This window comes from Macaca mulatta, chromosome X, assembly GCF_049350105.2.
Source record: "Macaca mulatta isolate MMU2019108-1 chromosome X, T2T-MMU8v2.0, whole genome shotgun sequence".
Lineage (NCBI taxonomy): Eukaryota > Metazoa > Chordata > Mammalia > Primates > Cercopithecidae > Macaca > Macaca mulatta.
In genome coordinates this window covers 160,868,380-160,895,060 of record NC_133426.1, presented here as the reverse complement: position 1 = coordinate 160,895,060, position 26,681 = coordinate 160,868,380, and the positions used below count along the sequence as shown (strand labels likewise).

Here is a 26,681-nt window from a genome sequence, read left to right as displayed (position 1 = left end):
CAGTGGTGGCAGCAGCACCAGGCTCTGCAGTGGCACCCACCGGCGGCTTAAGCCATGGCACTTCTCACAGCATTCAGCAGCAGCATTGCTGTAACTGACAAAGACACCTTCGAATTAAGCACATTCCTTGATTCCAGCAAAGCACTGCACCATGACCAAGATGAGCTTCCTGAGCAGTGAGGTGTTGGTGGGGGCTTGATGTCCCCCTTTGACCAGTCAGGTTTGGGGACTGAAGAAAGCCTAGGTCTCTTAGATGACTACCTGGAGGTGGCCAGGCACTTCAAACCTCATGGGTTCTCCAGCGACAAGGCTAAGGCAGACTCCTCCGAATGGCTGCCTGTGGGTGGGTTGGTCAGTGCCTCCGACAATGGCAAGGAGGATGCTTTCTTTGGGACAGATTGGATGTTGGAGAAAACGGATCTGAAGGAGTTCGACTTTAATGCCCTGTTGGGTATAGATGACCTGGAAACCATGCCAGATGAGCTTCTGGCCACGTTGGATGACTCGTGTGATCTCTTTGTCCCCCTAGTCCAGGAGACTAATAAGGAGCCCCCTCAGACGGTGAACCCGATTTGCCATCTCCCAGAAAGGTGAACAAAACCCAACCAGGTTGCCCCCTTCACCTTCTTGCAACCTCTTCCCCTTTCCCCAGAGGTCCTGTCCTCCACTCTAGATTATTCCTGTAGTCTAGAGCTGGGAAGGGAAGCAGATATCTCTGAAGGAGATAGGAAGCCAGACTTCACTGCTTACATTTCCATGATCCCTCAGTGCATAAAGGAGGAAGTCACTCCCTCAGATAATGATAGTGGCATCTGTATGAGCCCAGAGTCCTATCTCAGCTCTCCCCAGTACACCTCCAGGGGCTCTCCGAGTAGGAGCCTGCCATCTCCAGGTGTCCTCTGTGGCTCTGCCTGTCCCAAACCTTATGACCCTCCTGGGGAGAAGATGGTAGCAGCACAAGTAAAGGGTGAGAAACTGGATAAGAAGCTGAAAAAATGGAGCAAAAACAGAACAGCAGGAACTAGGTATCACCAGAAGAAGAGGGTGGAGTAGGAGGTCCTCGCTGGTGAGTGCAAAGCCCTGGAAAAGAAGAACGAGGCACTGAAAGAGAGGGCAGATTCCCTGGCCAAGGAGATCCAGTACATGAAAGATTCGATAGAAGAGGTCTGCAAGGCAAGAGGGAAGAAAAGGGTCCTCTAGTTGAGGGTAGTCAGGAGCATCAGTGTGCTTGTACACAGGAGTCTCACGCTGTAGCTGTGTGTTTGAATAAATTATTTTGTAGTGGAAAAAAAAAAAAAAGAATTAGTGGCTGTCCTGTTGGGTTTTGGACTTGCATGGGGCCTGTAGCCCCTTTGTTTTGGCCGATGTCCCCCTTTTGGAAAGGGAGTCTTTACCCAATGCCTGTACCTCAATTGTATCTTGGAAGTAACTAACTTGTTTTTGATTTTACAGGCTCATGGGCAGAAGGGACTTGCCTTATCTCAGATGAGACTTTGGACTGTGGAGTTTCGAGTTAGTGCTGAAATGGGTTAAGACTTGGGGGACTGTTGAGAGGAGATGATTGTATTTTGCAATGTGAGAAGTACATGAGATTTGGGAGGGGGCAGGGGTGGAATGATATGGTTTGGATTTATGTCCCTGCCCAAATCTCATGTTGAACTGTAATCCCTAGTGTTGGAGGAAGGGCCTGGTGGGAGGTGATTGGATCATGGGCGTTGGTTTCTCCTTTGCTATTCTCATGATAGTGAGCTCTCACGAGATCTGGTTGTTTAAAAGTGTGTAGCATCTCCCCCTTCACTTTCTCTTTCTCCTTCTCTGGCCATATAAGATGTGACTCCTTTCTCTTTGCCTTCTGCTATGATTGTAACTTTCTTGAGGCCTCCCCAGCCATGCTTCCTGTAGAGCCTGCAGAACTGTGAGTCAATTAAACCTCTTTTCTTTATAAATTACTCAGTTTCAGGTAGTTCTTTATAGCAATGCGAGAACAGACTAGTACCGTCACTATTGATGAGAATGTTGAGCTATAGGTACTCTCATACATTACGGTGGAAGCGAAAATTGGCTCAAACCACTTGGAAAAACATGGCATTATCTAGTAAATTTCGAGATATGTATTGCCTGTGATACAGCAATTCCAAAAAGAAACTTGGACGTGTGCTTCAAGAGACCTGTACAAGTATGTTCATAGCCAAGGGATGGAAACTATCCAAATGCCTGCCCATCATCAGCAGAATGGATAAATTAGAGGACTAGGAAACTCTGCTGTAATGTAATAGGTAGTTTCCAAGAAATCCAATCACATACAATGTGAAACTGTGTTACTGTGGGGTTAATGAAGTGAACGAGGCAAGCCTACTGGACCATCCAAATCTGTCCTGATCCCGGCTGGAGTTTGATGCCATCTAGTGGCAGATGTTGCTCTGGCTGAAATATTGATGGAGGAGATTTCCGGCCCAGTGGCTGATTGAGACTTCCAGGACAGTGGCAGTATCTCCGGGAATCTCTCAATCAGTTAGGACTTCCTTTCTTGACTTGATCTGGTGATAATAGGCCGGGAAAATAATGGGGACCAGGAGACCCTCCCTCTGTCTTCCTGCTTCCTAAGACAGGGTCACGTGTACTTTACTCTCCCTTCCCTGACCTGTTGAAGGTAAGAACTTTAGCCTGCCTCTGTCTGAGAATGGGGACTGAGCAGAGGATGACAGGAAGGATGGCAATCACTAAGTGGGTTATGTCTCATTTTCAGCTATTCCAGGTGTAATTGTGTTACCAAGTTCTCTGGTTTTTAAAATTCATCATTTAATGAAATATATGCAATGAAATACAGTAGTGAAAATAATGAACTGGAGGTACACGCAAGAGCTTGGGTGAATTTTTCTTTCCTGTAAGTAAAAACATTTTTAACTGATGTATGATAACTCCACATATTTATGGAGTATATGTGATATTTTGATACATGCAGACGCACACACTATGTAATGATCAAGTCGGGGTATTTAGGATATCCTCCACCACCTCAAGCATTTATCATTTCTTTTTTTGGGGAACATTTCCTATCTTTTAGCTATTTTGAAATATACAATAAATAGTCCCTCTACAGTGCTATCAAACACTAGAACTTACTCCTTCTATCCAACTATATGTTTGTCCCCAGTAACCTCCCCACCCTCCCCACCTTTCCCAGTCTCTGGTAACCATTATTCTGCTCTACCTCCAAAAGATCAACTTTTTTAGTTTCCACGTGAGTGCCAATATGCTTTTCCCAGGTGCAGAGGCTGCTGATTCCTGGATTTGGACGGTGGGGGAGAGTGGTTTGGATTGCAGTACCTCCCCCTTCCTCAGGGCTAGACCCTGTCCGGTCACCTCCTGTTGCCACAGGTGTGCCTGGCACAGACATCCAGCTCCCAGGGCCGTGCCGCCCTTACCCCTGCATGCCTCTAGAGGTACCTGTCCCGTGGATTTGACCCCCCTTCCGGACACACAAGTAGATCAGCACCCAGCAGACACAGGGTCATCTCCTAGCTCCCCACCAGGTAAGAGCGACCAGGACAGGGACTGATACTGCCGAATCCAGGAGCCAGGCCCAACCCAGCCTCAGGTCCAGCAGGTCCTGCCTGTCCACCTGCGCCGGGCCTAGAGCCCGGGAGCCCCTGGCTGCTGGGAGGCCACCCGCAACCCACCCCACACGCAGCTCCAGCTCCCCCACCAGGCGGGGCGACTAGGACAGGGACAGAGCCTGTTGAACCCAGGAGTGAGACCCGGCCCTGGGTCCCGCTGGGCCCTCCCGTCCACCTTGGGTGGACCTGGCACATGGGAGACCTTGGCTGGCAGGAGGTCACTCCCACCTGACATGCGGTTCCAGCTACCCCACCTGGCTGGGTGACCGGGACAGGGACGGAGGCTGCTGAACCCAGTTAGAGGCCTGGCCCCGGGGTCTGTCCTGGACGCTCCCCCAAGGACAGGCAGGATAGGCAGGGTCCGGGACGACGGCCGCACAGCCCCGGCCCTGTGTTCCCAGGCCCGCCTTGCTCCTCGATGTGAGGAAGACCAGGGAGACGGGACAGGCTGGGCCCCGCGGTACCGGACTACCTGCAGGGCTCCCGGGACAGGGGCCTGGTGGACTGCCGGCTTCTCAGGGGTGACGGGTCCAAGCTGGCATGGCGGCCACCTTCCGGCCCGGGCTCTCTTGGGGCGGGGCAGGGTTGGCGAGAACCAGTCATGTGCTCCGGGGCTCGCTCGGGGTCTCCCAGGGCCGGAAGTAGGGCCCCTGTGCGCAGGCGCCCTGAGGATCCCAGGCTGCCCCTGTCACGCCAGGGGGCGGAACTTCCTGCAGCCTCACTGCCTCCGCGTGCTTGTGGGCCCTGACTTTCTCTCTGAGCACACCACAGAGGCCCAGGAGCCATGCAGGCTGCAGGCCAGGGCACAGGGGGCGCAGCGGGCGATGCTGATGGCCCAGGGGGCCCTGGCGATCCTGGTGGCCCAGGGGGCTATGCTGGCGGTCCAGGAGAGGCGGGTGCTGCGAGCGGCGGAGGTACTCAGGGCATCGCGGCAGCAAGGGCCTCAGGGCCAGAAGGGGTCTCAGGGCCAAGAGGAGGCGTCCCTCGTGGGCCACGTGGCGGCCCGGCTTCACGGCTGAATGGATGCTGCAGATGCGGGACCAGGAGGCCGGACAGCCGCCTGCTTGAGTTGTATCCTGTTCCGTTCTGTTCTGTTCTAGACAGTTCTCGTGGCGGGGTGGGGGCCGGGAGATGGGGAGGGCAGGACCCGGTGGGGGAGGAGGCGGGGGAGATGTGAGTAAGGGGTTGGGTGGGGGTGGGGGTGGGAGTTGGGAGGTGGGGATACGGGAGGCCAGCTGTGAGGAGGGCAGCAGGTAAGGGCTGGGAGGTAGGGGGTGTGCAGGGTGGGGGAGAGGGGATGGGTGATGGGGTTAGGGGCACTGGGTCATGCAGGAAGGGGGGCAGGGGCCAGGAGATAGGGGGACCCGGGTGTAGGAGGGGATCAGGAGGTGGGGGGAAGGGGGCAAGATGGGAGCGGGTGGCGGGAGGTGGGGAGAGGGAGGGTTGGGTGACGAGGAGGGGGCCGGGTGATGCGACAGGGGACAGGGTGGGGAGGGGCCTTGTAAGGGCATGGAGGAGTCACCTTGAGGTGCAGCAAAGGAAAGTGTGGAACCAAGACAGCTGAGTGGGATGTGCTACTGGGCCAGTGCCTGGGGAGACAGCCTGGGGGGGATGAGCTGGGCAATCGGGGGTGGGGGTGAGGAGTGGGGAAAGCTGACCTGGGGTAAGCAGCAGGCCGGAGGCACAGGCCACGTCCTAGGAGATGATGCCTTAACTGGGCCCCCACCAGCTACCTCACCATGCCTTTCCCGACACCCATGGAAGCAGAGCTGGCCCACAGGAGCCTGGCCCGGGATGCCCCACCGCTCCCCATGCCAGGGGTGCTTCTGAAGGAGTTCACCGTGTCTGGCAACATACTGACTATGTCAGTTCAGGACCAGGACAGGGACGGGGCCTGGGTGGGTGGCGTGCGCAGCGTGGCAGGGTGGGGACTGGGATCCGCCTACACCCCACGGTCAGGTTTCTAGAGACCTGGGAACACCCCAGCACAGGGTCTCAGAACAGAGACCTGGTGCACCAGGCCCGCCACCACCCGAGGGAGCCCGGGGAGATGGGTGCAGAGGTGTCACCTTTAATGTAATGTTCTTCGCCTCTCACATTTAGCCGACTGATTGCTGCGGACCACCGCCAACTCCAGCTCTCCATCAGCTCCTGTCTCCAGCAGCTTTCCCTGTTGATGTGGATCGTGCAGTGCTTTCTGCCTGTGTTTTTGGCTCGGCCTCCCTCAGGACAAAGGCGCTAAGCCCAGCCTGGTGCCCCTTCCTAGGTCGTGCCTCCTCCCCTAGGGGATGGTCCTTGCACGAGCGGCCACTTCATTGTGGGGGCCTGATTGTTTGTCGCTGGAGGAGGCCGGCTTACATGTTTGTTTCTGTAGGAAATAAAACTGAGCTACAATTCCGTGTCTGAGTCTCTTCTCGGCGAGCGAAGGCACCTTCAGACTTGCGTGCCCTTGTCCTCGGGTTGCAGGGGAGGCTCTGGGATTCAGAGATTGAAGTAGCACAAGGTAATGGAAGACAATTTGGGAAATGGGGGAAAATGAAAAGCCACTGGGTCCCGCCGTTCAGCTTTAAGTACTGTGGACATTTTAGAATACTTTCCTCAATATGCTTGCATTTATATGTTAAATATATGACAGTAGCATATATGATGTTTTTCCAGCTCAGCATTAAGTTTGTTCCCAAATTGTCTTCATTGAACATACGAGCTTTTTTACTTTGAAAAAATTCTTCAAAAACATGTACTTGAATAGGTGCATAAAACCAGTATTATCATTTCACTCTTAAGCATGTGATATGGGTCGGGCATGGTGGCCCACACCCGTATTCCCATCGCTGTGGGAGGCTTGAGGCGGGAGGATGACTTGAGACCTGGAGTTTGAAGCCACCCTGGGCCATATATTTATTTATTATATATTTAAATAAATATATATATAGACACGTATATATATGTGTGTGTGTGTATATATACACGTGTGTGTGTATATATATGTGTGTGTGTGTCTGTGTGTGTGTATACATATATATATTTAAAAATTAGGGGTGGAGGGTGTGGTGGCAGGCACCTGTAGTCCCAGTTACTCAGGAGGCTGAGGTGTGAGGTGGAAGGATGTGTTGAGTCCAAGAGCTGGATGCTGCAGTGAGCTATGAATGCACCCCTGAGCTCCAGCCTTGGTGACAGAGCGAGACCCTGTCTCTGAAATTATGATAACAGTAATTCAAATAATTCAAAATCTTTGTGTACACGCAATATAACCAAAACACAGGTTCATTCTCTCACCTCTTGGAGATCGAATTAACAAGAGCGATGTCTGCTACGAAGAAGCAGACTTTCTGCCATGCTTGGTTTAGGGGAAGACGTACAGGCTCCTGCCTTTAAGGGCTCTGCTTCCCTTTGTGGGCAGACAGCAGGGCCTTTTAAAGGGGGACTTGGCATGAATGGTAGGCAGGGGAGGGGGCAGGCTGCTGCGGGGTCTACGTGACATGCTGAGGTGCCTTGTCTGCTGCGCGGACATGCTGGCACCATCTTGGCCAGAGCTACATTGGAAAGGGGCTGTATGTCAAGCTGAAACAGACATATTCTTGAGCTGCGTTCCGGGATGCTCTTAAGTTGCTTGGAGACAACTTGATCCCTTTGAGTTTTGTTTTGGAATTTGCTCAGTGGGACCAGAGCATATTTTAATGTAAATTAATAGTATTAGTTGACAATCTCCAGTGCTTGGCAAGGCTGTAGTTGGAAACGAAGACTCATACGCTGTCAGTAGGAGTGGTGGTAACCTCTATCTGGACATTTATTTGGCATTTTCTATTGAGGGAAAGATGTACATACCCTTCCACCTGTAGGGAAAAGAAAGAAAGATCAGAGTGTTACTGTGTCTATGTAGAACAGGAAGACATAAGAAACTCCGTTTTGACCTGTACCCCGAAGGATTGTTTTGCCCTGAGATGCTGTTAATCTGTAACTTTGCCCCAACCTTGAGCTCACAGAAACATGTGTTGTATGGAATCAAGGTTTAAGGGATCTAGGGCTGTGCAAAGTGTGCCTTGTTAGTAAAATGTTTACAGGCAGTATGCTTGGGAAAAGTCATCGCCGTTCTCCATTCTCGATAAACCAGGGGCACAATGCACTGCGGAAAGCCTCAGGGACCTCTGCCCTGGAAGGCCGGGTATCGTCCAAGGTTTCTCCCCATGTGATAGCCTGAGATATGGCCTCGTGGGATGGGAAAGACCTGACCATCCCCAGCCCGACACCCGTGAAGGGTCTGTGCTGAGGAGGCAGGCCTCTTGCAGTTGAGATAAGAGGAAGGCCTCTGTCTCCTGCCTGCCCCTGGGAATGAAATGTCTCGGCATAAAACCCGATTGTACATTTGTTCTATTCTGAGATAGGAGAAAACCCGCCCTGTGGCGAGAGGCGAGACATGTTGGTGGCAGTGCCACTCTGTTACTGTTTACTCCACTGAGATGTTTGGGTGGAGAGAAGCATAAATCTGGCCTACATGCACATCTAGGCATAGTAACTTCCCCTGAACTTATTTGTGACACAGATTCCTTTGCTCACGTGTTTTCTTGCTGACCTTCTCCCCACTCTCACCCTGTTCTCCTGCCACATTCCCCTTACTGAGATAGTAAAAATAGTAATCGATAAATACTGAGGGAACTCAGAGACCGCTGCCCATGCGTGTCCTCCGTATGCTGAGCGCCGGTCTCCTGGGCCCACTGTTCTTTCTCTATACTTTGTGTCTTATTTCTTTCCTCAGTCTCTCGTCCCACCTGACGAGAAATACCCACAGGTGTGGAGGGGCTGGCCCCCTTCATCCACCCACCTTGAGGAATCCATCTGAGAAACTCCTGGACAGGCAAATGAGGTCGAAGACAGGTAAATGCGTCCAGACAACTTTGACCAGGCGCTGAGCCACCGGCCCCTGCAGACAACATCACGGGCACAAAAGCAGAAGCCCAGGGAGCAAAGATGAAGATCCAGGAGCACAGTAACTGTCAGGTAGGGACCTGCTGGCCCACTGAGTCTGGGAGCAATGCTACAGGCTCTGCAGGGAGACCCCCGGAGTGACCCGGGGCCTGTCTCCAGAGGGCGGCCCTTCCTTAACTGGAGCTGCCTCTTTCCCTCCTGCCCTAGGACGTAAACCTTGCTTGGCTGAAGTATTGAATTCACAGGGGATCTGACCCTGCTTCGCCCATGATGCTCATCTGTCCTCTGGGGTCTCATTCCCTGAGCTTCCCAGAGCGGCCTCCTTTGTTTGGCTCAGCTCTGTGTCTTCCTTCCCAAAGCTGTGTCTCCAGTGTGCTAGGCTTCCCCTCTTCCCTCAAGTGACCTCAAGGGCCCAGGAGGAAACACAAGAGGGCGGGAGGGCTCCCTGAGGTGGGGAGCAGACAGACAGCAGGTTCTCCTTCTGCCCTCCCTTGAAAGATGCCCCCAATTCACACCCACGCGGGCGCCGGCATGGCAAGGTGGGTGAGGAGGGGGAATGGGCGAGGCCTCAGGTGATCCTCCCACCTCGTTTTCTAGCATTAGCATATGGCATGGGGGAACAGCGTGGGGAGGTACATGGCTGTCAAAATGAGACTCAGGTTGGGGACATGACAATGATGAATGTGTCTGGGTCATGCAGCATACATGTGTGCTATGCACTCTCCGTATGACTGTGTGTGTGTGTGTGTGTGTGTGTGTGTGTGTGTGTGTGTGTGTGACTGCATATGCAGAGGCAATTGCAGGCGGCAGGGCCACCAGGATCCTGACAGTCCTCTCATGTGGCTGTGGGTGACAGTTACATTCTTCTCTATAGTTTTCTGTGTTGCTCGTTCGTTTTCCCTCCCGTGAAACTGTTTTATCTACAGAGTCAGAGGAAAAACAATAAAATACTTTTTTTTTAAAGATGAGATCTCACTTTGTTGTCTAGGCTATGAGGGATTATAACTCACTGTAGCCTTGAACTCCTGGCCTCAAGCAATCCTCCCACCTTGGCCTCCCAAAGTACTGGGATTACAGGAGTGAGCCTAGGATACGAAATGTCTTTCATAGATCGAAGGCTATTCAGGTTTTCTACTTCTCTTGAGCAAGTTTTGGTTATCTGAGTCATTCAAGGAATTTGTCCATTTCATCGAAATTGGCAAATTTATTTCCAAATATTGTTCCTAATATTTCCTGGTTATTCTTTTTTCAGTTTTATTGGTATTTCAAAAAGCATTCAGGTTCGTGGATTTTTCTCTATTGTTTGTTCATTTTACAGTTTTAAATTTCTGCTCTTATCTTTATTATTTCTTTCCTATTAGAAATTTAGATGTTTCAAAGTTATTTGTTTTTAAAATTGGCATGTAAAATTGTATGTATTTACCATATACATTGAGATGGGTTTTTATAGCTTTTATTTCTTTAATTGACACATACCAGTTCTACATATGTATTGGGTACATAGTGAAGTTTTGATACATATAATGTAGAGTGAACAGATCAACGTAATTAGCATATCCATCATCTCAAACATTTATCATTTCTTTGTGTTGGGAATATTCAATATCCTCATTCTAGCTGTTTAAAACTATATAATAGATTATTGTTAACTCTAGCCATTCTACAATGGTATAGAACACTAGAACTTATTCCTCCTATCTAGCTATAATGTTGTATCCTTTAACAAATGTCTCCATATCCCTTCCTTCCCCTCCCCATCCCAGCCTCTAGTATCTTCCGTTTTACCTTCGTAAGACCAACTCTTTTTAGCTTCTGCATATGAACGAGAACATGCAGAGTTTAACGTTCTGTTCCTGGCTTACTTCACTTAACAAAATGTCCTTCAGTTCCATCCATGTTGTCACAAATGACAAGATTTCATTCTTTTCATGGCCGATAGTATTCCATTGTGTATATACACCACATATTCTTTATCCATTCACTTGTGGTTGGACCCTTGTGTTGATTCCAATCCTTGGCTATTGTGAATAATGCTGCAATAAACATAGGGGTGCAGCTGTCTCTTCAATACATTGATTTCCTTTTCTCTGGATAAATTCCCAGTAGTGGGATTGCTGGACCGTAGGGTCGTTCTATGTTTAGAGTTTTGAGGAACCTCCATACCATTCTCCACAGTGGCTGTACTACTTTACAATCCCATGAGCAGTATGTAACAGTTCCCTTTCCTTTGCATCTTTCTCAGCATTTGTTATCTCTAGTCTTCTTGATACTGGTCATCCTAACTGGGGTGAGGTGATACCTTATTGTGGTTTGATTGTCACTTCCCTGCTGATGTTTGATGGTAGCCACGTTTTCATTTATTTGTTGGCCATATGTATGTCTCTTTTTGAGAAATGCCCGTTCAGATCATTTGCCCATTTTTCTTTTTATTATTTATTTATTTTTTTTTTTGAGAGGAAGTGTCGCCCTGTCGCCCACGCTGGAGTGCAGCGGTGGGATCTCAACTCAATGCAACCTCCGCCTCCCAGGTTCTAGCGATTCTCCTGCCCCGGCCTCCCGAGTAGCTGGGATTACAGGCCCCCGTCACCAAGCCCAGCTGATTTTTGTATTTTAGTAGACACGGGGTTTCACCATGTTGGCTAGGCTGGTCTGGAACTCCTGACCTCCAGTGATCCGCCCACCTCGGCCTCCCAAAGTGCTGGGATTACAGGCTTGAGCCACCGCGCCCGGCCACATTTCTTTATGAAGTTTTGTAAATGTATAGCTACAATTTAATACCAAAATGGAAATAATTGTGGTTTTATTACATGAATGATAATCTTTCACCCCTGGGTTTTATGAAGAGGAAAGGTTTTATGCAAAACAATGTGTCTCCATTCCTAATTGTTTTAAACACTTTAGGAGGGATTGGATTATATAGATTGGTTGTGTGATAAAGGAGATATTTTAATTATCATTTATCTTTTTGTATTGCGAGAAATTTCTTGTTCGTGAATCAGATTTTGCTGTATGTAATAGAAAGCATCCCAGGTGGCTGTCTGAAATGGCTATCGGTACATTTCTTGAAAAAAAAAAAAAAAAATTCCTGAAGCCTTTAAGTACTGCCACTTTCGGTCAAACTTTAAAACTGTTAGCAGTTTCAAAGTGCTCAGGAGGTGTGTGCAAAGACAGGTTTAATGGAGCTTGCACAGGTTGCTTTTTCCTTTGAACCTTTGAAAAAATTTACTCTTCACATTTTCTGACTCGAAAATTATTGAATCTTGTTGAACAAAACTTTTACATATTGAGATACTGTTTCCTTTTCATGGCAGAATTCTTTATAAGAGTTCGTTTGTTGAAAACCAGGGATCCTTTTGAATACCACAGCCTTAGTTCAATGTTGCTTTTTAATATATGGAAAATAGTTTTAAAACCAAATAGGAGTAATAGTGAATTATGAGGAACAACATAGACTTACAAATTCCAAAAATACTAACCTGGTGTCATAAGTTTGTATGATGCAATACATAATAATACTCTCACTTGAGAAGCTGTGATTGAGTACCCAGGCTAAGACTTTGCCCCTGTCTCAAACGCTAATCGCTTGGAGGGAGAACACAGCTGACTGCTGTCTCCCTGAATACGTTTGACAGAGACTGTCCAGTTGGGGTTTCTGGCAGCTGAGACATCCAGGCAAGTTCCGACTTATGCGGGAAGGCCAGCACCGGGGCGCTGTCCCAGGAGACATGGGGCCGCTGGTCACCAGGGCGGGGAAGGAGAGAAGCGTGAACACAACCCTTGCACACGATGACGCTGCTGTAAACGTGTACACCACAGACTGTGGCTCGGCACGGGCTATCCGGTTCCCTGGAGGGCCAAGTGGCAGATACTCAAGCTGAGTGTGAAGAGATCTATCTAGGTCCCAGCGGAAAGAAGCGGGCCAGACCCCACTCCCAATTCAGTGCCTCCCTTTTGCCTGTCCCCTAAGCCTTCTCTCCAGCCCAAGAGAAAGTGGCAACTGGTCTGGAGGAGCCCTAGGCCCTACCCTGCTGGTTCTGCTACCAGCCCAGCACCTGTTGATGCCAAAGCTGGTGTGTGTCACGCCCCCTCACCAGCACTGTAGACACAATGACTCGGCCAGTTGATAGTAGCCAACCTTCATCCTCAGCTATGCCAGAACCGGCATCCTTTAGCATCATGAAAATGGACAGTGAGACTGAGATATCACCACATCATACTTGCCACAGTGAGATGCCATCAAATACTTAGTAGAAGGGCTAACATGAGAAAGACTGACCGTGCCAAGTGTTGGGGGAAATGGTAGAAAGAACCGAACTGTTGGAGATGTGTCCGAGGCTTCTTGTCACTTCCACAAGAGTCCTACAAGAGGAAGATGAACTTGGACTAGAGCTAGGAGTCTGCAAGCCAGAGCTGGGAGGGGATGCACTTCTGAGAGCGTTGCTTTCCTCCTCCTGAGACCTGAAGTCTTTGTTGAATGAGAACCTGAACATTTGGAACCTTACAGGCTGAGAAAGCTAACTACTTCTAAAGCTCCAACTGCAGCCATTTGCGCAGGTGCCCTGGAATCAGCATCCTGAGGAGGCGATACAGACTTTAGGAGCCAGTCAAGTAGTTAAGATCAGCACTTCAGAAGTGAGACAGCCCAAGCCCCATTCATGAGGGATTCACCCCCATGACCCAAAATCGAGCTGGCACTTCACATGGTGAAAACAGGAGGGAGGGAGGGAGGGAGGGAGAGAGAGAGAGAGAGAGAAAGAGAGAAGAGAGAGAGAGACAGTGGGGGAGGACGTGCCACACACTTTTATTTATTTGTTCATTTCTTTGAGACAGGGTCTCACTCTGTCGCTCAGGCTGGAACACAGTGGTGTGATCACGGTTCAGTGCAGCCTCAACCTCCCTGGCTCAAGCATTCCTCCCACCTCTGCATCCAGAGTTGTTGAGACCAGAGGTGTGTGTCACCACGCCCAGCTAACTTTTGTGTTTTTTGTTGAGACGGGGTTTCGCCATGATGCCCAGGCTAGTCTCAAACTCCTGGGCTCAAGCGATCCACCCACCTTGGACTCCCAAAGTGCTGGGATGACAGGCGTGAGCCACTGTGCCCGGCTGCCACACACTTTTAAAGACCAGATCTCGTGTGAGCTCAGACTGAGAGCTCACGCATCAGGAAGGAGACAGCCCAAGCCCCATTCATGAGGGATTCATCCCCATGACCCAAAATCACCTCCCACCAGGCCCCACCTCAAACACTGGGGATTACAATTCAACATGAGATTTAGTGGGATCAAACACTCGAGCTGAATCACTGCATGACCTCCAAGAAGGCCATACTCCCCAATGCTCACATCAGGTGTGGCCCAGGGGGACAGATGGATAAGGAGAGACCGCCAGAAGGCAGAGCCAGTGGCCACAGAAGGCAATGTGAGGACAAGGGGTTCTTTCCCAGATGACAGACCCAAGGGCTGCCTGATGGAATAACCAAGGACTTTGCTCCACTGCTGGAGGAAAGCCCTCACGTTATCCCTGCCCAGAGGGATTTGTTCCATTGCTGCGAACCAGAGACTGCGGTGTGTCTCCCATCTTCCCCTTCTGGCTAACTTCAAGTTACCCTCCAGTAATGAGTCTCACCTTCTTCTTTTTTGAAATAAAGCTCGAGTTTTACCCGTGCACATTACCGTCTAGCTGGGGACTTATACCCAGGCTCCCTCGTCGTTAGATATGATTCCATGTGACCAGGGCCAGCGTCCTGCACACGGGACCTCTGCATGGGGCCCTGCTCTCAAAAGGACCTCACTCTTGGTCCAGTGCTCTTCTGTGGCCTCTGAAATTCCTCATCATTTTATATTTGAACTTGTGTTATGTAGGTGAAGTCCCTTGGGACAACAGAGCATGTGCAAGGGCAGAGGAGATACGCCGGTGTCAGCATGCAGATGTGTGGGCCCAGGCCCGCAGGTGCCAGAGGCAGTGGGCAGCACCCGTTCCATGCCTGGGGCAGTCTGGGGTGACATGGGGCCTTGACAGGTGGCCAGGGTGAGGCCTGGGCCCAGACTGGCAGTGGAAACAGTGGCTGGGACACGGAGGATGTGAAACCCCTGAGCCCTTGGCCATCCACTTCTAACTGCCAGTGAACAGACTCCCCCAAGTTGGGCCAGAGTCACCAGAAGACATTCACATCCCTCCCTTTTGATTCATAAGCCACCGTGCTGTGACTTCTGCCTCTGCCCCTCTACTGAAACTAAGGAGAAGTGGCAGGTGATGGTGAAGGAGGAGAGGACAATGCACAGGTTCTGGTGGAGTTCTTCATAAACCTGATGGGAGATAAGAAGCCTAGAAAGAGAAGCAGGCCTGAGTAGAAGGAAGATTAGGTCACCTGTGCTGTCTAATTCCTGCTGAAATAACCACGCAGGAGAGGTTGACCGACATCAAGCCAGGGGAAAGATATGAGGTGTTGTCGCGGCAGAGAAGAGAGGGGAGAGCCAGGAAGGTCCCAAGGAGGAGCGGGAAGTGGGGCGCGAGCTCTGGAAGGGGCTAATTTGCTCCTGCCGAGGGGTTGGGAGGATAACGGTGACGGATGAGAACGACGAGACCACAGAAAGAAGAGATGAGGGAAGGACAGCATCGTGCACGGAAGGGCAGAATCACAGGGTCCCCAGACCCAGGTCACTATGGCCAGCAGACTGGAGGGCTCCTGCTCAGAGGGTAGCCCAGGCTGACCTGATGGAGTAAAGGCAGACCACATACTCTGAGAAGTACTTTAAGTTAAGACTGCAATGAACCGGGGGAGGAAAGCCATGCTAAACTTCAGGAAGAGAGGAAGCATTGGCAGGGCAGCAGGGCAGGGCTTTCCGACGAGACGCAGGCAGAACAGGGGGAACTAGCGTCGCCATAGCTCCTTGACTCTAAGGGGACCTGCTGCTTCTGTGTATGCAGATGCTGTGTTCAACCTGTCACAGAGAGTAGAGTCAGACTGAAGCCTCCCATCGGAGCCAGGCCCCAGCCGTCCCACATGGCCAAGACCTTGGGAAAGGGTACAGAATGTACACCATTCACTTCAAAGGATCTGGAATTTCTCAATGAGGCACTGTGTGGCCACTGAAACAGAGAGAGGCATAACTAAGCATTCCAGGCACAGGGAGACAGACGCCTTCCCCTCACCCCCTGGGACAGGCTCAACCTGGCAACATGAACACCCCATCCATACCTGGTGGTGTCCAGCCCCAGGAATGACCCACCCACCTGTCACCCCAGATACAGGCAGATATGTTTTCTAAATAAGGTCACCATGTATGAGTCGTGCTCAAACTTTGGTACATATCAGAATCTCTCAGAGCCTGTTAAAATATGGACACTCCCCACCAAGCAGCAGTTAGAAAAAGCAAGTGCAGTGTGCAGCAAATGTGCTAAAATAAGGTCTCTGGGACTTGTTGGCAAAGTTTACGTGTGGTTCAAACGATCTATTTCTACCTAAAGGTGGGTGGGTGGGTGGATGGATGGATGGATGGATGGATGGACGGACAGACGGATGGACAGGTAGATTAGCTAAGCAGATTGGCTAACCCCATTTGTCCTGATGCGATGATTACACATTGCATGCCCATATCAAAATATTTCAGGCACCCGAAAAATGTATCCACCTACTATGTACTCATAAAAATTAAAAGTCAAAATTAAAATCAACAAATAGATTAGATAGGTTGGACAGGTGGATGGGTCATGTAAATACACAGACGCCTCCAGGGCCAGACCTGCCAGAGTCTCCCTCCCACAGGAATGGTGGTCCCTGAGTGGCCAGTTACACCCCCAGCCCCAGCTCCACACCACCTCAGGTTCCGCACTAATATACACTGGTCTTCCCCCCTCCCAGCCTACCAAGTTGATCCTTGAGGTTGTCGATTTCTTTCTGCAGCAGAGGACGCTAGCCCTCCTGCCGGCAAGGTCTAGGATAGGTCTGTCCTATCACCCACCATGGTGTCACATGCTCAGGGCATCAAGACTTGGCCCCACAAGTTACTCTCCGGAGAGCAGCTTGCACAATCTTATTTCTCGGGGCATAGATGACAGGATTTAGCCTTGGGGTCACTGCTACAAAAAGCCACCTCTTTTTGTAGATGGGCTCCCTAAAAGCCATGCGAGCCTTCTAGGGATTAACCTTCAAGGGATTAACCTCCCTTGCACCAGGAAGATGGGATCTGACATCTTGGTGGGGGCTTGCTGGAGAAGACAAAGCCGGCCCCAGACATGTGTCTGACTCCCGTGTCTATGCTCCCAGCCACTGTGCTACGACTGATCCACAGACCTTCCGTGCCATTTATCCAGGTATGTACCTCCATTTGTGCATTTGCCGTCTCCTTAAATACCACTTGATCAACATCGAGCTCGTTATCTGGTCCTGTTCCTTTTGGAGCCAATGCCGTTTTCGACTTTGCCGTCTCCACCAGTGTCTGGCACATATGAGGGGCTCCCTGAATGTTGGATCCCTTCTCCGTCTTACTCTCCCTATGTCATCAGTCAACCAGCTCTGTTAATGTGTTCATTTAATTGAATAGGCATTTACACACACACACTGTGGAGCGGGTGCTGGGAAGACTCTTCCTTTGCAATACCCCGTATAGCCATCCCTTCTTCTCTATTCGTAAGTTTTGGGGCACTCATTACCTCACTCCAAGCCTCACTACGAGCAACCTCCTGCACAGAGTCCCTGCCCTCAGGGAGTTCACAGTCTGATGGGAGGGACACGGAAGAACAGACAATTAAATCTTATGTGATATGTCATATGTCGGGGTAGGCTCAAGGTCCTACGGAGAGCACCCAAGAAGGGTGCCTAACCAGTTCTGATCAGGGACGAGGTGACATCTCTGCTAACACACAAAGAATGAGTAGGAACTAGCCAGTCAAGGAGTGGAGGAGAGGTGCGAGGAGACGCAAAGGTGAATGCCCCAGTTCCTGCTCACCATCTGTGGGGTAAGAATCTGACTATTCCAATATAGGATGAGGAGGGTGAGACAGAGGGAGGCACCAGAGAGGAAAGGACTCGCTTGGCTCATGAGTGGCTCTACTGATGAGTGGCTCATCAGTTACCACAGACAGATGCGTGTGCTTAGACCAGGGGCTCTCCAAGTGGGGCCTGTGGACAAGCGGCCTCAGCTTCCTCTGGGACTTGTTAAAGATATGTGATATGGTTTGGCTCTGTGTCCCCACCCCAGTCTCACCTTGGATTGTAATCCCCATAATCCCCATGTGTCAAGGGCGGGACCAGGTGGAGGTAATTGAATCGTGGGGGCAGTTTCCCCCGTGCTATTCTCGTGATAATGATTGAGTCTCACCAGATCTGATGGTTTTCATAAGCGTCTGGCATTTTCCCTGCTCACACTCATTCTGTCTCCTGCTGGCCCTGTGAAGAGATGCCTTCCGCCGTGATTGTAAGTTTCCTGAGGCCTCCCCAGCCGTGCAGAACTGTGAGTCAAATAAAGATCTTTTCTTTATAAATTACCCAACGTCGGGTACTTCTTCACAGCAGAGTGAGAACGGGCAAATGCAATATGGATCCTCAGGTCCCATCCCAGACCTACTGAGTCAGAGACTCTGAGAGTGGAGCTCAGAAATCTGTGTTTGAACAAGTCCTGCAGCTGATGCGGACGCCTCTAAAGTTTGAGAACCACTGGATGGAATAGAGCTTAACTATTCCCTGGTGGTTTTCAATTTGCATCTGAAAGCAGGAAGGAGTAACACACACACACGCACACACACACACACACACACACACACACACCCCACGTTTTAAACCTAGCTTCTGGAATTTTTCATAAGTTTCATCAGTTGCAAAGATATGATCTCTGGCTTACTATAAATATTCATCGTTGAAAACTATCCGTGCCTGGGTATTCTTTGGAGAGACTTTGTTTGCCCTCAGCAGTGTGCATACCTGGCTTTGAAGAGCAGGCACTGAGACCACACAACCACGCCAAGGCTGTTGACGGGGCTTGCTCCCCGGCGAGCTCCCACTGAAAGACTTCCGCCATGTTCTAGAGCACGGGATGGGCTAGTCATTCTGGGAAGCGGTCTCTTCCTGTTGGCATCAGGGCCAACTCTGACCTCAGGCAGATGTGCCTGAGTGAGTGGACTGACTCTTCTCTTCTGGGGACATCATGTGGATGATGCAGGCAATGCAGTAGAAAGTGAGCATGTGGACAGAGCCGAGTACTTCTTCTTTCCCAGGGGTGTGGACTAAATGTCCGTCTTTTTCCATAACTATCAACATTTCCTAACTAACTAGTTGGCACCCAGATTCTGAGGTCCAGCTGGGACAGACACAAGGGACAGCTCTTTAGGTACAAGATTGCCAAAGATGCCAGAGGTCAGGGCTGTGCCAAGAAAGTCACCTGAATCCAAGTGACCCTGCAGCCCTCCACTGTCGACCCATGGCCGATGATTCGGGGCTGCAGTGAAGCCAGGATAGGTAACGTGAAAGTCCGGTCCTCTTGCTAGGGACAGACAGAGGCCAAGCCGCAGCTGGCACATGTTCAGCTAGACTCTAGGAAGAGAGACACTCCAGGAAGAGAGACCCACTTTCCAGAGTCACGTGGATCACAGAGTGGCTCAGTAAAGCAATCCAGACTTTTCAGCCTGAAGTTGGGCTGACTTGGGGGTTAACTCCGCTGACCTGATTAAGCCGAGTCTTAGGAAATACAAAAGGACCTTGGCTAGAGAGGCTCGAGGGAATCACTTAGAGGTGTCTGCCAACCCTATTGCTGAAGTTGTGGGTACCCTCTGTGGGCAGCCACGATTGTAAGTGTCGTCCCTGGTGGAGCAAACAGACTGACTCTTTGAGCCAACGAATGACGACAAATAACAAGTCCCTGCTGCAACCTCACAGCCCAATGCATGGGATTTCTGCACTCCTTGTCCAAAACCGAAGATGACCATGGGAGTTCACGGTTCCTTTTGGGAAACAGTGACTCTCATGTCAAAACATAAGAATTATGGGATGGACTGCCATCATTTTCCCGGTGCCGCTTCTATGCCAGGTCTGTGCTGGCAGCTGTGAGGAAGGCTAACACTTGGAGTGGACGTTAAGAATTCAGCATCAGAATTAAGTCAGCTTAGGATGCTTACATTTAGAATCAGCCTGCTTAGAAGGAAAACTGAGGGCGAGACTTGACTGAGGGAGGGACTTAAGCTGGAGCCAGACAGATGGCCAGAGGTCAAGCTCAACTCCACCCCTTCCTGGATGTGTGATTTAGGGCGAGCTAGGATACTCAGCCTCTCTCTCTCAGCTTTAGATGTTTCCTCTTTCACGTGCAGCGAATAATAGCAGCTAGCTCACTTCGTTGTTTGGAGGAATAACAGAGAGAACATGCAGATACCTAGTTCCTAAGTGCAGGCATCCATTCAGAAAAGAAGCATGACACTCCCCCACTCCCACTAGTGAGGCCTCACCCTATGGCTCTCGGAGCAACTACACTGGAAAACAACGGTCCTGTATCAGCACATACCGGGGTATTCTGTGGTTAGCAACAACACACAGAGCATTGGCAGCGTAGGCAGGTCCGGCTACTTTGTCTCCCATTCTGTGCAGAAGTGGAGATGGGCCTGAGACAGCCCCAGCACGTCTCCCAGGGACATTGAAGGTACTCAGGTGGAATAACTCCTGGGGAACAGGAATTACACAGCTAGATGCACGGAACAAAAACAGTTTGGTGTTGAAGAAGAAACAGGAAGGCTGGTCAGTGAAACAGATTTAAGAGTCCAGACATAGATGGGTTTAATCCACGTGGGAATTTGGCGATATAATAAAGGAGAAATTTAAATTTCAGAAATGATAGAGGCAGCATTGAATAAATGGCGTTTCGGGCAACTGGCTCTCCATTTGGAACACACAAAGGCGGATCCCTACCTCTAACTTGTTGTGAATAGTTTCTCATTTGTCTTTTGCTGCCCATACACTTTTAATTTTATGCAGCCACTTTATCGTTTTTATGGCTTTTCTTCTCTGTGGTTTCTCAGCTCAGAAGTGTTTTCAGGACGCTCAAACGAGAAAATATTCACAGCAGTCTGATGAAGCCAACTTTGTTAACAGAGAATTTTAGGACAAGACAAACAACCTGATTTTAGAAATGGGCTAAAATATGAATAAGGAGCTCACAAGAAAAGAAATACAAAAGCAAATAAGCACATGAAAAGATGCTCAGTTTCACCAATTTTTAAATAATTTTCATTTCCTTCTTCAGTTTTTTTTTTTCTTCTTCTTCTTGAGACAGAGTCTCGCTCTGTCACCCAGGCCAGAGTACACTGGTGCAACCTCAGCTCACTGCAACCTCCGCCTCCTAGGTTCAAGCGATTCTCCTGTCTCAGCCTCTCGAGTAGCTGGGATTACAGGTGCGTGCCACCACACCCGGCTAAGTTTTGTATTTTTAGTGGAGACGGGGTTTCATCATGTTGGCCAGGCTGGTCTCAAACTCTTGATGTCAAATGGTCCCCCCGCCTTGGTCTCCCAAAATGCTGGGATTACAGGCGTAAGACCCCCCCACCCCAGCCTCCTTCTTTCGTTTTTAAAGAAAAATTAAAACAATGATTTGTTTTTCCGTCTGATTGGCGAAAATTTAAATAATTCCCATCAGTTCGGCAAGGATGTGAGGCTAGCAACACTGTCATAGGCTGTTGATGACAGTGCATATTGGAGGGCAAGTTGGCAGTGATGTAAGATAAGGGTAGGGGAAGGAGAGTCCAGATGGCCGGGGAATCTCCTCTGGCCAGAGCAGAAAGTACTGAAGGAAGAGAAAGAACAGGCAGGCATACTGAGCACCTTGTCCTGTGTTTTAATTGAGGGGTTTCCTGGGGTCTCACCCTGTGCACTGCAGAGAGCAAGTCAGGACTGTGGAACAGCCTGAGCTGCAGGGAACCTGAAGGAAGCTTTGGCAAAACTTGGTGATGTGGTTTGGCTGTGTCCCCACCCACATCTGATCTTGAAGTGTAGCTCCCATAATTCCCACGTGTCATGGGAGGGACCTGGTAGGAGGTAACTGAATCATGAGGACGGATGTTTCCCGTGCTGTTCTCGTGACAGTGAATAAGTCTCAGGAGATCTGACGGTTTCATGAAGGGGAGTTCCCCTGCACACGCTCTCTTGACTGCCGCCATGTAAGACGTGCCTTTGCTCATCCTTTGCCTTCTGCCATGATTGTGAGACCTCCCAGCCATGTGGAACTGTGAGTCCATTAAATCTCCTTCCGTTGTAAATTACCCAGTCTTGGGTATGTCTTTATTAGCAGCATGAGAACAGACTAATACACTTGTCCTCTCTCCCAAACCCGTGCTCAGTGTCTGTCCTGTTTGGAAAGCCTTTCCTGGAGATACATGCTCACATCTGAAAGACACCATCCTTCCACCCCACAGCCATATTAGCACATTGGCTTTCATATGTGTTCATTCAACCACCATTTATTTAGCATCCATGAAGCAGCAGACACTAGGGCCAGGGCTCTAGCGACGTGCCCAATTGCAGAAACTCCTGGGAACACTAGGGACCCAGCTGCCGCCAGTCAACACATGCTTGTCCCAGACTGGAGAGCTCATGGGCTAGAGAGAAACACGGAAAGAGTCAGCAGAAGAAAGGTGCTACGTGTTTGCCGGTCAATCCTGAGGAAGTCGTTTCCTTACCCTTAGACTGGCGTTCCATGCCATGTCCCTTTCTTCTTGTGTCTCCTTTTGGTGACCTGGCATGACGGTGTGGTGTCATTGAGCCAGCTTTCACCACAGGGGAAGGGCAAGAAGAGAGCCAGACAGGCCAAGGTCCCCACGGAGCTACTGCATCTGGAGATCATTGTCATGTACATGAGCCGGTACTTTGCTCGAACTGGCTAACATCCATATTCCCATCATCCCCTCCTATCTGTCTCGTCGGCCAACACTGCAACGCAGACCACATCCAGAAGGCCCTTCTGGCTCCTTCTTAGTGGATATGGGAGACTCAGAGAGATAGTCCTGATGATGTTTTAGAGCAGGAGGGTTTTCAAGTTACTCCACACCTTGACTGTCACCTGGGGATAGAGTTTGGATATTCGTCCCCTCCACATCTCATGTTGAAATGTGATCCCCAGTGTCGGAGGTGGGGCCTGGTGGGAGGTGTTTGGGTCATGGAAGCAGATCCCTCAAGAATGGCTTGGGCCATCCCCTTGGTGATGAGCGAGCTCTTTCTCTGAGTTCACATGAGATCTGGCAACTCCCTACCCCCTTGCTCCTGCCCCAGCCATGTGATGGTCCAACTCCACCTTTGCCCTCTGCCATGACTGGAAGCTTCCTGAGGCCTCACCAGAAACAGATGCTACTATGCTTCCTGTACAGCCTGCAGAACCATGAGCCCATTCAACCTCTTTTCTTATCAATGACCCGGCCTCAGGCATTTCTTTATAGCAGTGCGAGAATGGCCTAATACACCTGTAAATTTGGGAGCTGGCTGCGGTCATCCTGGGAAAAGGTGCAGAAGACATTTGTCTTCAGAGAAAAGGAAGAAAGGAGCAGATCCACGGGGCTGAAAGACACAGGGAGGGAGGAAGTCTTGATGGTGTCTGAGTCTCTGGCTTCAGTTTGTTCCTGAGACTCAGCTGCAGTCCTGTCCTGGGCTTCTGAGAGACAACCACCCCGCATCCCATAAACCTAGTATTCACATTAGAAGGTCCCATGCTTTCCTGACCTTGGTGGAGTTGCTTTCTGCTTCTTTTGACCCACAGAATCCCAGCTGCCACATCTGCTTGATCATTACTACAGTTTGGATGTTTTTGTCCTCCAAACCTCATGTTGAAATTGATCTCCAATGTCGGAGGTGGGGCCTGGTGGGAGGTGTTCTGCTCAGGGGGGCGGATCCCTCACAAAGGGCTTGGGGCTGCCCTCATGGTGGCAAGTGAGCTCTCCCTCTCTTAGTTCCCAGAATATCTGGTTCTTAAAAAGAGCCTGGCACCTCCTCTCTCTCTCTCTTGCTTCCTTGTCCTGTGACCTCTGCACATGCCACCTTCCCTTCGCTTTTCACAATGGGTAGAAGCAGCCCGAGGCCCTCCCCAGGAGCAGAGCAGACGCCACCACCATGCTTTCTGTACAGTCTGCAGAAACCTGAGCCAAATAAACCTCTTTTCTTTATCCATGACCCAGCCTCAGCTATTCCTTTGGAGCAACACAGATGGACTAAGACACTCATCTTTACAGAGGAAGGTCTCTGTCTACCAAAATTGGGAGTTAAGGAGGCTCCATCAGACACACTGTGTTCCAATCTTTCAGGCAGGATGAAGAGAGAGGGAAACAGTCTAGACTCTCTGTGGTTCTACTTTCCAGCTAAGAGATCTGGTAAAATGTGAAGAGCGCAAGACAATGGCAGCAGAGAGGTGGGGCCGTGCCCCCTGACCCAGCACATTCCCCCTCAGAAAGCCAGATCATGGCAGTGGCCAGCCCTTTCCACGGTGCTGCCACATGTAACCAGTATAAGGCAGGAGTAGAGACTCCTGTGGACTTCTCAGAAAGCTGGACTTCCAGGGGTGCTGGTGGGGCCAGATGTTTCTCCTTCCTCCAGCTGCTGCAGAACTCAACCTTGCTTCCAACCCAGGCCCCTCTCAGTTAGTGGGTGTGATTCGCCAAGATGCTGTGTTTTCACAGGCAGGGAGCCACAGGCTGCCCCTGCCTTTAAATTAGTCTTGCACCCTCTCCATGAGAGCCACAGAAAGTGAAGTTCACAAAACGAGGATGCTCCGTGTAGCGGGTTGAACTGTATCCCCCAAAAGTCATGTCAACCCAGGACCTGTCGATGCAACCTTATTTGGAAATAGGGTCTTTGCAGATGTAACCAAGTTAAGATGAAGTCCTTACGGTGGGCCCTAATCCAATAGGACTCGTATCTTAATTAAAAAGGGGAAAATTTGGAAACAGACGCATACGGGAACAAGGTCATATGATGACAGAGATGGAGATTGGAGTGATGTGCCCAAGCGTCTAAAAGCCACAGAATATCAAGGAATGCCACCAGCCACCAGAAGCTAGGAGAGACCAGCAACGATTTTTCCCTGGGAGCCTCTTTGGAGGGAGCGCGGCCCTGCCAACACCTTGATTTCGGACTAGTGGATGCCAGAACCTGCAAGAAAATCCATTTTTGTCATTTTAAGCCGTGCAGTTTGTGGTATTTTGTTCTGACAGCTCTAAATAAATGAATACAGTCTGCAAGTGGACGGTAATCCAGAAACTGCTTCCAGCCTGTAATAAGTACAGGAGTTGAGTGTATAGGCAGGCGGAGTAAATCTGTTTAATCAGAGTGTCTGTTGACTCTAACAATAAAGTAGATGGGCTTGGATTTGGGATCCTTTTCAGTTAATCGTATGATAAATGTTATTGTTTTTACAAAAATACCAATCCATGATAGATTGGAACTACGACAGAGAGACAGAGAGAGAGAGAGAGAGAGAGAGGAGAGAGAGATTGAAATTCCTCAGTTCCTGGTGAGGGGCTGCTGCTGTTTCCTAGTTAGCTGATGAACTGGCTTCCCCTTACACTTTATATTTCATTTGTTTCATTTGTCATTTCAGGGTAACTCTGGGGAGAGGACTTAAAAATCTTTGCCCTCCGGTCACTATTTTACCCAGAAGTTCTAATGCTTATGGTTTTCTTGTATCAAAGTTAAAACATCCTTACGAATTATTCCAATATAGAAGTGATGCAATTTCTAGATTCTGAGGTGACATCAATGATTGTAACATCATTTTTGTATATTCATAACCGAGAGAAAGAGAGAGAGAGAGAGAGAGAGAGAGAGAAATAGGATAGCAAAACCAAAACCTGAGGGCAACATCCACAATAAAACTAAGTGGTGACAAGATATCCGCATGAACTCCAAAATCTGGACTGGCTCAAACCAAATCATCCCTCCTGCACCTGCTCCAAGATCTGCAGAGCCTTAGCATCTGAGGGAAGGAAGTGAGTGGGCACCTGGCAGACCCAGAATTCCAATACTTACGTGCCTTCAGGCAATTGCAGCTATGGAATTCTTTGTGGTTGCCTCCACTACAAAACAAGGTAATAATAAAAATCATCTATAAATCTGTAGCTAACCATTTCAAAACACAAATGGACTGTAATGAGTAAGCTCGAGTGAGACAAAAAAGTGATCAACCAGATGGCTTCATCACGTCTCAACCTGGTATTTGCAGAGGGTTCCATTGAGCAGAGCTTAGTGTTGAGGCTGTGGGTGCAGCTGTGGCTTCCTCACCCCCTCCAGGCAGGCGTGGAGCACCATGGTGAGCGGAGGGGGGCCAGAGTTCGCTGTAAAACCAGAAGTGGTAGTTAAGAAGCCAGAGGAATTCTGAGCCTCCCCCCACCAACCTTCCTGGCAACCAGAATTGCATTCCTGCATATCTAGCACCAGAATTCCTAAGCAATTTACAAGCATTAGCACTGAAGTTGACAATCGGGGGAGCGGGGAGGTGGGGGGGGGCAATAAATAGCACATCTTCCCTGCTAGGGTTCCTAACCAACTGAGAAATTCCACAAATGTACCAGCAGATGGGGAAGCAGCCTTGGTGGATAGGACTTGTCAGGAGAGCCAAATGGGCTTGCTAATTCCTCACAAGCCCCCTAGTCTAGACTTAGAGCGACCCAACTGGAGGAAGGTTTTGGGTCTGTAGAACAGGCTCACATCCCCAGGATTGCTGCCTGCCACCAAACTGGGCAGGAAGGAAAGGAAAAAGAGGCCAGATCTCCCACAGTGAGAACTTTTGACAAATTAACCACTTGATCTAGAAATGTGGACCTATGGGTACCACCCACCAACTGGGTATTTTACTGCATCTCCATGGGGCGTCTCCTTCCTCGAGGAGACTGGGGGAGAGAAGAGTTACTGCCCCAGCATGCACACCTAATGTTTCACAAATTTTTGCACCTCGATATGGTTTGGCTGTGTCCCCTCCCAGATCTCATCTTGAACTGTAGCTCCCATAATCCCCATGGGTCGTGGGAGGGACCCAGTGGGAGGTAATTGAATCACGGGGGCGGGCCTTTCCCATGCTGTTCTCACGGTAGTGAATAAGTCTCACGAGATCTGATGGTTTTACAGAGGGCAGTTCCCCTGCACACGCTCTCTTGCCTGCCTCCATGTAAGACGTGCCTTTGCTCGTC

General features: G+C 49.9%; 1 protein-coding gene, 1 long non-coding RNA gene and 1 pseudogene across 3 annotated transcripts; 2 read left to right on the top strand and 1 right to left on the bottom strand.

The window, feature by feature from the left end:
* LOC144338628 (cyclic AMP-dependent transcription factor ATF-4 pseudogene) lies at nucleotides 1–1,299 on the top strand (annotated as a pseudogene).
* On the top strand, nucleotides 1,238–6,011 carry LOC701497 (cancer/testis antigen 1). Of its 2 annotated transcripts, XM_077988994.1 has the most exons (5): nucleotides 1,853–1,915; nucleotides 2,747–2,884; nucleotides 3,379–4,688; nucleotides 5,347–5,481; nucleotides 5,721–6,011. In XM_077988994.1, the coding sequence occupies exons 3-5, from the start codon at nucleotides 4,402–4,404 to the stop codon at nucleotides 5,857–5,859; spliced, it is 561 nt and encodes a 186-aa protein (XP_077845120.1). In that variant the 5' UTR covers nucleotides 1,853–1,915; nucleotides 2,747–2,884; nucleotides 3,379–4,401; the 3' UTR covers nucleotides 5,860–6,011. The 2 variants fall into 2 exon arrangements, with proteins under 2 accessions (XP_001095706.1, XP_077845120.1); XM_001095706.4 differs by having other exon boundaries at nucleotides 1,238–4,688.
* A 1,304-nt stretch (nucleotides 6,012–7,315) lies between these two features.
* Nucleotides 7,316–18,570, bottom strand: LOC144338640 (uncharacterized). The gene is made up of 3 exons (XR_013412900.1): nucleotides 18,460–18,570; nucleotides 8,437–8,535; nucleotides 7,316–7,450 (listed from the first exon to the last, which is right to left on the bottom strand). It is a non-coding gene; the product is annotated as an uncharacterized LOC144338640 (long non-coding RNA).
* Nucleotides 18,571–26,681: the final 8,111 nt, after the last annotated feature.